At 47.9% G+C, this 12,050-nt stretch overlaps 1 protein-coding gene across 4 annotated transcripts in view; it reads left to right on the top strand.

The window, feature by feature from the left end:
- The window catches only part of GNG7 (G protein subunit gamma 7), a 130,142-nt gene that overhangs the window by 114,037 nt on the left and 4,055 nt on the right, over positions 1-12,050 (top strand). For all 4 annotated transcript variants that reach the window (XM_080988635.1, XM_080988636.1, XM_080988634.1 and 1 more), the window contains exon 4: positions 11,718-11,833. In XM_080988635.1, coding sequence (XP_080844761.1) covers positions 11,753-11,833 — 81 coding nt within the window. In that variant the 5' untranslated portion in view covers positions 11,718-11,752. The remainder of the gene's footprint in view (positions 1-11,717; positions 11,834-12,050) is intronic.

The following is a 12,050-nucleotide window of genomic DNA, read 5'->3' as shown; positions in this document are numbered from 1 at the left end:
CTTCCACACTTCCTGCAACCAGAGTCCTCCTAGGCGCTGAATGAACAATTTGGTTCTTTTCTCTGCATTTAAAATTAGGTGGGGAAGAACTCACCCAATGTGTTTGGTGCAAAACAATGGGGGTAAGGAGAGGGTTAATGTGAGACCCTCCTGGGGGTGGGAGCAGCAGTAAAGGGGTCCTAGACCTGCCCCCCATTGCCCCCAGCAGGCAGGGATGGCGGCCAATTTAGAATTGTAGAGTTGGAAGGGACCCCCAAGGGTCATCTAGTCCAGCCCGCTGCAATGCAGGAATGCTCAAGCATAGAATCAGGACCTGGCAAAGCTAAGGCTGCATCAGTGGCTACTGAATACCAGTGGTTGGAAATCTGTGGAACTCCCTCCCAGAAGGTTGCAGGTTCAGTTCCCATATGGCATGGCTGCTTATTCCTGCCTATTACAGCATTGCAGGGGGTTGGGCTAGATGACCCTCAGGGTCCCTTCCAATTCTACGATTCCCTGATTCTATGACTAACTCATGGAGATGACTATGGGCACATCTGTGGCTACAGGCCATGTTAGCTCTGCTCTGCCTGCATGGTGGGAGACAATAAGGCAATTCCTTTCCCCCTCCTTGCAATTTCTGGTAGTGCAAAAGTACTCTTGATCTCAGGGTCATGGGCAAAATATTCCTGCATTGCAGCGGGTTGGACTAGATGACCTACAGGGTCCCTTCCAACTCTGATATTCTATCCCTGCTTCAGCAGCTAAGGAGAGTCCTCCAGATTTCACCCATGTGGTTGGAGATGGGAGCAGGATCACACCCTCTCTCCAGCCCCTTGGAACCAGGGAAGGGGGCAGAGAGAAGAGGCAGCTCTCAATGTCAGCAGAAGCTGACTTAGGCCTAACTCTGAAAAGATTGGTGCTGCGTGCATTTTTTAAACCCAGCGTTCATGGGCCATAAAGTGCCTCTGTCTCCAGGCTCGGCTGCCCATTCACCCAGGAAAGGGAGCCGGGGACGGAGGCACAGGGCTTCAGAAATCAACTTCTGCCACTGCTTGTGGCCTCTGCATGCAAAGTCTCTCACCCTCAGCTGCTCCCTCCTCCTCTCACGTAGGGACTTGGCCCTGCTCTAGCCCTGCCAGGCAGGAGGAAGGTTTGCAGAGTAAAGAAGCGAGAGGCAGGCTTTCCCCTCCAGCCGCTCGAAGGAAAGGCTTCCTTGTTGCAGAGTCCTAGAACGGCAGAGTGCGGAGGGGTCCCAGGGGTCATCCAGTCCAACCCCCTGCAATGCAGGAACCACAGTTTTGGTGCCTTGGGAGCATTTGCACCCTGGGAGGGTGCTGGCAATGAGGTCATGGCAATGCTGAGCGTTCTCTCACTCGCACCCCCCAGTTAAGGGCCTTGTGGGGGGGGGCAGCCTGGGTGACTTCCCCAGCTTGGCCTGGGGTGCTGACTCGCCCCATGGGTGCCGAGTCTGCCTTTCTGACAGCAAAGCATGTGGGGATACACCTCTCTCTCCTTGGGAGTGTTCTTGATGGCTGGGAGTCACGCTGCCTATCACAGGCACCCTCCCTGGTGCTGCTAGAAGCCATTATCTCTGCAGGGGACAAAGACAGAGAAAAGCAGGCCGGGTTCTCGGTAGGAGGGCTCTCAAATCTCCTCCTGCGCCAGAAACAGGGAGCCAGGAGGGGGAAAGGGCAGGATTCTCATGCCCCTCCAACCAATCCAGATCTCTGGCCCAGGCTGGGGGGGGGGGAGGAAGGCAGCTCTCCATCCCCCCCCCAAATGCTTTTTAGGGAACTGCTAAGCCTTTTCTCCCTCTAGACTTGCAGCATGTCGGGCAGAGAGGGGGACATTCCCGGCGCATTCAAAAGGGTTCCCTGTGTTCAGCAGGGCTGGGAATGCCCTGCGAACCTGAGACCCCGGAGAGCCACTCAGTCAGTGCCAGCAGTACTGAGCTGCAATGGCCTGACTCTGCATCAAGGCGGCTGAGATTGCAAACAGATGAATATCAGCCTGGATAGCTCAGTTATTTAAAAGGGTGCTGATAAGGCCAAGGTTGCAGATTCAGTCATGGTAAGAGACAACTGCATATTCCTGCCTTGCAGGGGCTTTTGCTAGACGACCCTCAGGGGTCATCCAACGCTTCAGCTATGTGATCTCCCCTCCACAGTTGAATGCTCACTGCTGGAAACCACAAGGAGGGAAGAGTTGCTCTTGTGCTCAGATCATAGAATCATCAGAAGGGACCCCAAGTGTCATCCCGCCCAACCCTCTGTGATGCAGGAATATGGGAACGGAGCCTGCAGCCTTGGCGTTGTCAGCACCACACTCTCAGGAATGGAGCTGGCCTGCCCAGGGTCCTGTTCTCACAGTCGCCAAACACAGTTAGCACCAGGGAGCCCAGGTAGACTGCCTCTGGGCCTGGAGGTTCCCTAAAGGCACAAGAAGACCCAAAGCCCCCCACAGAAACTGCCACACCCATAGGATCAGGGCCCCATTGGGAGGGGGTCAGGCCTCCCCATGCACGGAGAAGCCATTTGGCACAAGCAGCTGTTACGGTAAAATCTGGGTGAGAGGCTGCTCTGCCACCCAGCTCGTCGGACTAAGTCCCTGCGGAGCAAAATGAGCGCAGCCGGAGACGGGAGCAAGATGCAGAAGATCCACGTTTATTGCGCAACAGGTTCAAGGCGAGATTGAACCCCGAGGATGGGGTGACATGAACATTTAAAACTTCCCTCCCTTACCCATGATACAGTGCAGAAGCATCATCAATACATCACAGTTACATCATGAATATATCAAGAAAGGGTTGGGTTACACAGGCTTAACATATGGAGGAGGGAGGGGGAATATGCAGAGTTGGGGATATGCACAGATAAAAATGCTGGGACAGATTCTTCGGGCATATATAAGTATATGCCACCCCCGGAGCATTTTATGGTGGCATTTAATTTGCAGAGCAAATTAAATTCTGTATCACAGCCATTTGAGGTCACAACTTGCTGCATTCTGAACTTTATTGGAAAATGACACAGTGTTTAAAAACAGGGTTTTGCTTCATAAATAGTCCATTCATAAATGGGGACGTGGTGCCAGAGGTGGAGGGGCAGCCCCCACCATAAAAGGGGTCTCCTCTCCCTTGGACAAGGCGGATGGAGGGTGCCATGTTGGACAGCCATGTGCCCCCATCCTGCCCCCCCCCCGCGGAATCTGCCCCCTCAGGCCTCCTTGGGGCCCCGGCTGGCTGGATTCTCCCCCTGCCCCTTACGATATACGATATATCTTTATTGTCACTGTCCCATGCAGGACAATGAAATTGAAAAAACTACATAAAACTACATAAAAACTGCATAAAACTACATAAAACATTCAAAAACCCCTAAAAACTCTAAAACCCCATTTTAAAATACACTATACTATAGAAACCCTTTGGCTCTGGGGGGCTTGGACCTTGGCTTTCTTGGCCGCTGCAGGCGCCTTGGCCTCTGCCTGGGGGGCCCCTCATCCTCGGCCCCCCGTCTTGCTTTCCTTCCATGCCTTGGGCTTCGCTGGAGGTTTGCCTGGATCCTGCGAGGTAGGAGAGAGAGGAGAAGGGGCTCAACTGGCAGAGTTGGAAGAGACCCTGAGGGCCACCCAGCCCTGCCAGTTTGAAGCCATGCTGGACCTGCTTAGCTCTGCAAATGTGCCAGCAGCCTTATTGCTGCACACAAGTCACCACAGTGGCCCTTGAGGCTCTGAATCTCAGGGCAAAAGATTCCTGCATTGCAGGGGGGTGGACTGGATGACCCTGGGGGTCCCCTTCCAACTACACTATGGAGAAGCAATGAAGGAGTTCCCCACTTCCTTGGGTGCAAGCTAAACTGAGATCCAAAGGCAAACACTTGTTCCTTCAGGCCAGGGATGGGGTACACTCTCAAGGACCAGATGTGGCCCTCCATGACTTACTGCCTGGCCCTCAAAAGGCTCTGCCAGTGCTTTTGCCCTTGGACAATTGCCTCTCATTTCGAGGAGGGGTGAGTGTGCGTCACCTGCTAACCAAAGGCAGCCCTGACATTTGCCACTCATTCGCCTCCACCACTGGCCCCTGGAAGGTTGTGCAGATGGGCGTGCGGCCCCCGGGACGGAAAGCCTTCTGACTGAAAGGGGACCTGGACTGTGCAGGAGGGGAGGCGGCTCCATGGCAGCATCTTGGCGGCCTGAGGCCGGTTCTGGATGCTGCTCTTTGGAAGAAATTTGGAAGAAATTCAGAGGAGGGCAAAGAAAAACAATCAGAGATAAGTGGGGAGACAGAGGAAGCCCCTGGAGGAAAGTGTGAAGGAGCTTGCAGAGAGAGGTTCAGCTTGGAGGGGCGGAGGCAGAGAGTTAAGACCTCAGCAGGCTTTGAGGCCCAGCTGTTAGAGAACCAGAGCTGGGAGGGGTCCCCAGAGGTCATCCAGCCCAGCCCCTGCAATGCAGGACTCTCAGATAAAGCATCCCTGGCAGATGCCCGCCCAAGCTCTGCTTAGAAACCTCCAAGGAAGCAGAGCCCCCCATCTTCTCAGGGACCCCATTCCAGACAGAAAGGGCTTCCTCGTTCTCAGCTGGATTAGTGACCCCCACTCCAGCCCCTTCTGCCCCACTGCCTGGTTGGCTGGTGGCAAGAAGAGGCCAGAGCTCAGCACTGTGGGGCGGCAGCCCCCAGCAAAGAAGACAAACCGCCCTGAGTTCTGCAGGTGAAGGGTGGTGCAGTAGTAATAAACAACAACAACAATAATGACACCCAGGACTTACCTTGCTAGCTTTCGCCTTGGTACTTGTGCTGGGACCCGCCTCCTCCTCCTTTTTTTTAAATGATATTTATTAAAATTTCACAAGAAAAGGATCACATTAATAAAAAAAATTAACAATAAAAAGAAAAATACACAATACAAAAAAGAAAAAGAAAAAACAGTTAAAAACAATTCCGTCTTTTCATCACTTCTCTTACATTTACTTGTTTCCCGGACCTCCTCATACCTCCCTCTTTTGTATTCCAATTCAGTTTGTTAGTCCAGCAATTCCTTTCCCTCCTTTTTAATCCTGATCTTTAATCTTAATATATTATAACATTAAATTTTTACCTATTAAAAACCAATTTTTCCAATTCTTTTAACCATTACTGCTAGAAACCGCTTAACTTCAATCCGTCATCATTCTAACATTCATTAATTTTACAATATTTCTGTAAGTAGTCTTTAAATTTCTTCCAATCTTCTTCCACCGACTCTTCTCCCTGGTCTCGGATTCTGCCAGTCATTTCCGCCAATTCCATATAGTCCATCATTTTCATCTGCCATTCCTCCAGTGTGGGTAAATCTTGTGTCTTCCAATACTTTGCAATAAGTATTCTTGCTGCTGTTGTAGCATACATAAAGAAAGTTCTGTCCTTCTTTAACACCGATTGGTCGACTATGCCCAGGAGAAAGGCCTCTGGTTTCTTCAGGAAGGTATATTTAAATACCTTTTTTAATTCATTATATATCATTTCCCAGAAAGCCTTAATCTTTGGGCACGTCCACCAAAGGTGAAAGAATGTACCTTCAGTTTCTTTACATTTCCAACATTTATTATCGGGCAGATGGTAGATTTTTGCAAGCTTGACTGGGGTTATGTACCACCTGTATATCATTTTCATAATATTCTCTCTTAGGGCATTACATGCCGTAAGCTTCATACCTGTGGTCCATAACTGTTCCCAGTCAGCAAACATGATGTTCTGTCCAACATCTTGTGCCCATTTAATCATAACAGATTTCACCGTTTCATCCTGAGTATTCCATTTCAGCAGCAAGTTATACATTCTTGACAAATTCTTAGTTTTGGGTTCTAACAGTTCTGTTTCTAATTTTGATTTTTCCACCTGGAAGCCGATTTTCTTATCCAAATTGTATGCCTCCATTATCTGATAATAATGAAGCCAGTCTCACACTTTATTTTTTAGTTTTTCAAAACTGCAGTTTCAATCTATCTCCATCTTGTTCTAAAATTTCCCAATATTTCAGCCATTTGACCTCCATATTGAGCTTTTTCTGAGCTTTCGCTTCCATCGGTGACAGCCACCTTGGGGTTTTATTTTCCAATAAGTCCTTATATCTTATCCAAACATTAAACAATGCTTTCCTGACAATATGGTTTTTAAATGCTTTATGTGCTTTGCCCTTATCATACCACAGATATGCATGCCATCCAAATACGTTGTTGAAACCTTCTAAATCCAAAATGTCAGTGTTTTCAAGAAGCAGCCATTCTTTCAACCAGCAAAAAGCTGCTGATTCATAGTAAAGTTTGAAGTCTGGCAGGGCAAATCCACCTCTTTCCTTTGCATCTGTTAGTATTTTAAATTTTATTCTAGGCTTCTTGCCCTGCCAGACAAATCTAGAAATATCTCTCTGCCACTTCTTGAAACAGTCCATTTTGTCCACAATTTGCAATGTTTGAAACAAAAACAACATTCTAGGCAATACATTCATTTTTACCGCAGCAATACGGCCCAGCAGTGAAAGCTTCAAATTTGACCAAATTTCTAAATCTTTTTTCACTTCAGCCCAACATTTTTCATAGTTATCTTTAAATAAATTCCCATTTTTTGCTGTCATATTAATCCCCAGGTATTTCACTTTCTTAACCACAGTCAGACCTATAATTTCCGTAACACGCTTTATGGCCACGACAGAGACCCCCTTGCGCTCATTCAGGGTCTTCACCGCCTCCATCACCATGGTCAGCGTGGGCGGGTTCTGCGCCTTGCCAGCGTGGCAGAGGCCTTGGCTGCAGAGGCAAGAGGAGGAGCGCATTTGCCAGGCACCCTGCAACCGCCCCACCCACCCTTAAGGACCACTGTCCCCCTGGGCAAGCATTTCCCCTCAGAGCCATCCAGCGGTGGGACTCGGTCCCGCGGGCGAATTGGCGGCGCCTCCACCTGGAACGCTGCAGACTCGGCAGAGAGGGGCACCTGTGGGCAGCCATTGCCCCTGCGGCTGTTGCTGCGTCCTGCGCGTCCATCAAGGGGCGCATGTGTCTCCCCCCACCCCAGCCGCCTGCTTGGAAGGGGCCCCACTTCCACCTCCCCAGTCCAAAGGGGCTTTGCCCCCACATGGGAAGCGGCTGGGGCTTTGGACCTACCCAGCGTAGACACATGTTGGCCACCACCCCTGAGTTGCTCTGGCTAGTGGGGGCCACTTTGGGCACCCCCTCCCACAGTGCTGCCACATTGTCCAGCCCCCACCAAATTCCTGTAGTTCAGCCCCAGAGTCAGTGGAGCCCCCAGCCCTGCAAGAGAAGACCTCCACCTGCAGCATGGGCAGGTTCTGGGCTCAGGTGGAGACACCACCTGCAAAGATTACTCGCATGTAAGCCTTCCCTCTGTTTTAAGAATTCTAAGGTGCCAGAAATAAAGTGATTGTTTGTAAGTACATAAGGTAAAACACACACAAATATAACCCAGTCAGATGGGCGGACTGTAAATAATAAAATTATTATTATTATTTCTAAAATAGAACAGGGGAGCAATCCAGAAGTCATCTTCACTCTTAAGGACCCCAAATTTGTTCTCTGCAAAAGAGAATAGCTTGGAAACACCTCTCCCAAAGGTTCTTTTCTTTCTTTCTTTTTTATAAATATTTATTAGGGTTTTCACAATATTACAAAATGAAAAAGGAAAAAAAAGAAAAAATACAAAATAAAAATAGTTAAAAACAATTCAATCTTTCCATCACTTATCTTTCATTTGCTTGTTTCCCGGACCTCCTCCTACCTCCCTTTTTTGTATTCCAGTTCAATTTATTAGTTCAGCAAATCCTTTTCCTCTTTGTTTTATCCTGATCTTTAATCTTAATATAAATTTTTACCTGTTAAAAATCCATTTTTTCATATTCTTTTATACCATTACAGCTAAAAACCACTTAACTTCAATCCAACATCATTCTAATATTCATTAATTTTGCAGTATTTCTGTAGATAGTCTTTAAATTTCTTCCAATCTTCTTCCACCGACTCTTCTCCCTGATCTCGGATTCTGCCAGTCATTTCCGCCAATTCCATGTAGTCCATCACCTTCATCTGCCATTCTTCCAGAGTGGGTAGGTCTTGTGTCTTCCAATACTTTGCAATAAGTATTCTTGCTGCTGTTGTGGCATACATAAAGAAAGTTCTATCCTTCTTTAGCACCAATTGGCCGACTATGCCCAGGAGAAAGGCCTCTGGTTTCTTCAAGAAGGTATATTTAAATACCTTTTTCAATTCATTATAGATCATCTCCCAGAAAGCCTTAATCCTTGGGCACGTCCACCAAAGGTGAAAGAATGTACCTTCAGTTTCCTTACATTTCCAACATTTATTATCGGGCAAATGGTAGATTTTTGCAAGCTTGAATGGGGTCCTGTACCACCTGTATATCATTTTCATAATATTCTCTCTTAAGGCATTGCATGCCGTAAACTTCATACCTGTGGTCCATAACTGTTCCCAGTCAGCCATCATTATGTTATGTCCAACATCTTGTGCCCATTTAATCACAGCAGATTTCACCGTTTCATCCTGAGTATTCCATTTCAACAGCAAGTTATACATCTTTGACAAAGTCATAGTTTTGGGTTCTAACAGTTCTGTTTCTAATTTTGATTTTTCCACCTGGAAGCTGATTTTCTTATCCAAATTATATGCCTCCATTATCTGATAATAATGAAGCCAGTCTCGCACTTTGTTTTTTAGTTTCTCAAAACTCTGCATTTTCAGTCTATCTCCATCTTGTTCTAAAATTTCCCAATATTTCGGCCATTTGACCTCCATATTGAGCTTTTTCTGAGCTTTCGCTTCCATCGGTGACAGCCACCTTGGGGTTTTATTTTCCAATAAGTCCTTATATCTTATCCAAACATTAAACTATGCTTTCCTGACAATATAGTTTTTAAATGCTTTATGTGCTTTGCCCTTATCATACCACAGATATGCATGCCATCCAAATACGTTGTTGAAACCTTCTAAATCCAAAATGTCAGTGTTTTCAAGAAGCAGCCATTCTTTCAACCAGCAAAAAGCTGCTGATTCATAGTAAAGTTTGAAGTCTGGCAGGGCAAATCCACCTCTTTCCTTTGCATCTGTTAGTATTTTAAATTTTATTCTAGGCTTCTTGCCCTGCCAGACAAATCTAGAAATATCTCTCTGCCACTTCTTGAAACAGTCCATTTTGTCCACAATTTGCAATGTTTGAAACAAAAACAGCATTCTAGGCAATACATTCATTTTTATCGCAGCAATACGGCCCAGCAGTGAAAGCTTCAAATTTGACCAAATTTCTAAATCTTTTTTCACTTCCAAACGTTCTTTTCACTTACAAATCCTTCCAATCCAGTCAAAAGAGCACATTGTGTGTGTGAATAGGGCAGGTTTCAGAAACCATTTCAAAAATGTCCCAGACTGGCCAGGATAAGGCAACCTGCCAGCATTATCAGATCTTCTGACAAACCCTCACAAGCCACACTCAGATTTCTGCTGCAGTTTCAGAATTCGGTGTGGTGCTTTTAGGTGGTCTTTGGCTAAGGGGCGGGGCAGTCCCTAAAATCTTTCAAAACTGCCACACACCTTCGCTGGGGGTCATATCTTTTGAATAACACCTCCAAGGACTCCTGGGAGGGCAGGGGGCTGAGGACCCCCTGCTTTCTTTCTGGGTGCCTTAAGAGATCCTCTCCTTCACCCCCCACGTGCTCCCAGGCCAAGGGACCGGCTCCCTCCTCCCGAGAGAGAAGCCTCCAGGTTTCGCTGGAGAAAGCTCCAAAACCAGCACTCCCAGTCTGAACTGGAGGAACTCTGCTCTCTTGGGGCACCTACCTGCTGACGCCGCCTGCATTCCAAGCAACTGCCCAACTCTTCCTCCCCTTCCCTCCTGAAAGCTTCTTTCAGCTAAGCCCCTTGCTAAGCCCCTTTTATGCAGGAGGGAGCCTGGGCTGCAGATGAGTCACACCTGGGCTGCAGGTGGACTCCTCCCTTGCAAACCCTGTGGCCCCGATCCTGACCCCCCTTGCACCAGGGAGCCCAGGAGGGAGGCTCTGCTGCAGGGTATTGAACAGGGCAGGGGTGTCTCCTGTTTTGGGGGAGAAGCCAGAAGCTTTTCCTGCCCTTTTTCACCTCGTCTCTGTGCAGCCCTCCAATTGTCCTGGAACCTGTCTGCATAAAAAAAAAAACAACCCAATCCTCCCCCCCCCCCGCAACACATTTTAAAAGTTCATTGAATGTCAGTCAGCCAAAGGCCTGGTTAAAGAACCTAGACTTTATTTCACCTGGGTCAAAGACCCAGTTTGGCACATTTGTGTACATGCACCCCGGCTGGGCACCTCAATGGTGCCCCTCTGGAGGCAAAACCCCCGGCTAGCCCCCTGGCCCACCCCTAGCTAAGGCACTGGGTAGCCAAGTTCTCCCATAGAGCTCAGAATGTATTAGAAAAATTATATAGAAAGGTTTATTGTTTTGTGTACATTCAAATGTAAGATAAAACACATGCAAAGGGACTTGACAGGAAGTCAAAGTTGAAGAAAAGATTTTGGAAGATAAAAGTGGAAAAATATTTACTTTCATTATTATCATTTTGTGTGGGGGTGTGGGGGGGTGTAGGTGTCTGCACATTGTTGGATGCAATATTTGGGAGGAAATAAGACGGCAAATAACAAATAACAAACTAAATATTGATGTATGTAATTTTTATTTCTTAATTATATTTAATGGTGGTATGGCTGTATTGTTTTTTGTAACATAAAATCATTCAATAAAAATTATTTTTTTTAAAAAAATTCTCCCATAGAGCTTATACCCTGCTGAAATCCCCTCGGTGCAGAAAGCTGTTCAAGGCGCAGGAACCCGGAAACAGAAATGAGAGAGCAATCTGAATCCAAGCAGGGGTTGGGGTGTCGCAGGTCCGGGGCAGAATCCTTACACCCTGGGGGAGAAGCAGCATTGCTTTCTGTACAGCGTGACTCTGTGCAAGCTTCTCAAACACGGCTTTCTCCTGGGACACTGCAGAGCCACCCTTTCCCTTGATTTATTCCTGCTGGGCGGAACCGCTTTGAGTCTCGGTTCCCATGGACTGCTCCTTAGCACTGTCTCTGTACTTCAGGGAGGGGTGGGGTGGGCAAAAATGTTATCGTAAAAAGGGGGAAAGGGAAGAGGCCTCCCTCCGATCGATTGATGGATTGACTGATTGATTGGTTGAGTGAGTTCACTTACATGCTGGGTAGCTCAGTCTGGAGAGCAGGAGACCCTTAATCTCAGGGTTGTGAGTTCAAGCCCCACATTGGGTGAAAAGATTCCTGCGTTGCAGAGGGTTGGCCTAGATGACCCCTGGGGTCCCTTCCAACCCTACAATTCTATGCCATTTTCCCACAATGAGCTGTGCTCAAAACAGCTTATAGCAAACATCCAAAACACAGAAACACAGAGCATGAGAAGTACAAGTATACAAAATGCAGAGCATGTCGGAAGATTAAGAAATGACAAACATAGCATAGCATTCTCCTTTGAAGCAAATTGTGCCTTCTAGATTTGTTTCAGATTGATAGCCTGTATTTTAAGAAAGGGAATGTAAATATTTAAGTTTAAAGATACATTAGCAGGAGATGCCTGAGCTGTTCTTGCTCACCTGGGCGCCCTGAGAGGCAGGAGCAGGAGGGGAGTGGGTCACTCTAGGAAAGAAGGAAGCCCCACATGCTCTTCCTCTCCTCTCCCCCTCGCAGCATTCCAGGGGCTGACGCAGAGCCCATGGCAGACCATGTCGACCACTAACAACATCGCCCAGGCACGGAAGCTGGTGGAGCAGCTGCGGATCGAGGCCGGGATCGAGAGGATAAAGGTGCGCCAGGAAAGAGGAGGGCCACCCCCCCACAAGCACACCTCACAGGGCCCTCAAAGCTCTCCCGGGGGCAGGGGCATCCTGGGCTGTCCAGACTACCTACCCACCCCACTCCTCATGCAAGAGCATCTTCTCTGGCCAATCACTCTGGCCATGGGGGGCTGAGTGTATCTGCCCACCCCTCTTGTCCGGGGTCTCGGGGAGCCTCTCTTGGGGT

This window comes from Podarcis pityusensis, assembly GCF_964106645.2.
Source record: "Podarcis pityusensis genome assembly, chromosome: 18".
NCBI classification, from domain to species: domain Eukaryota; kingdom Metazoa; phylum Chordata; class Lepidosauria; order Squamata; family Lacertidae; genus Podarcis; species Podarcis pityusensis.
This window is presented reverse-complemented; position numbering and strand designations above follow the sequence as displayed.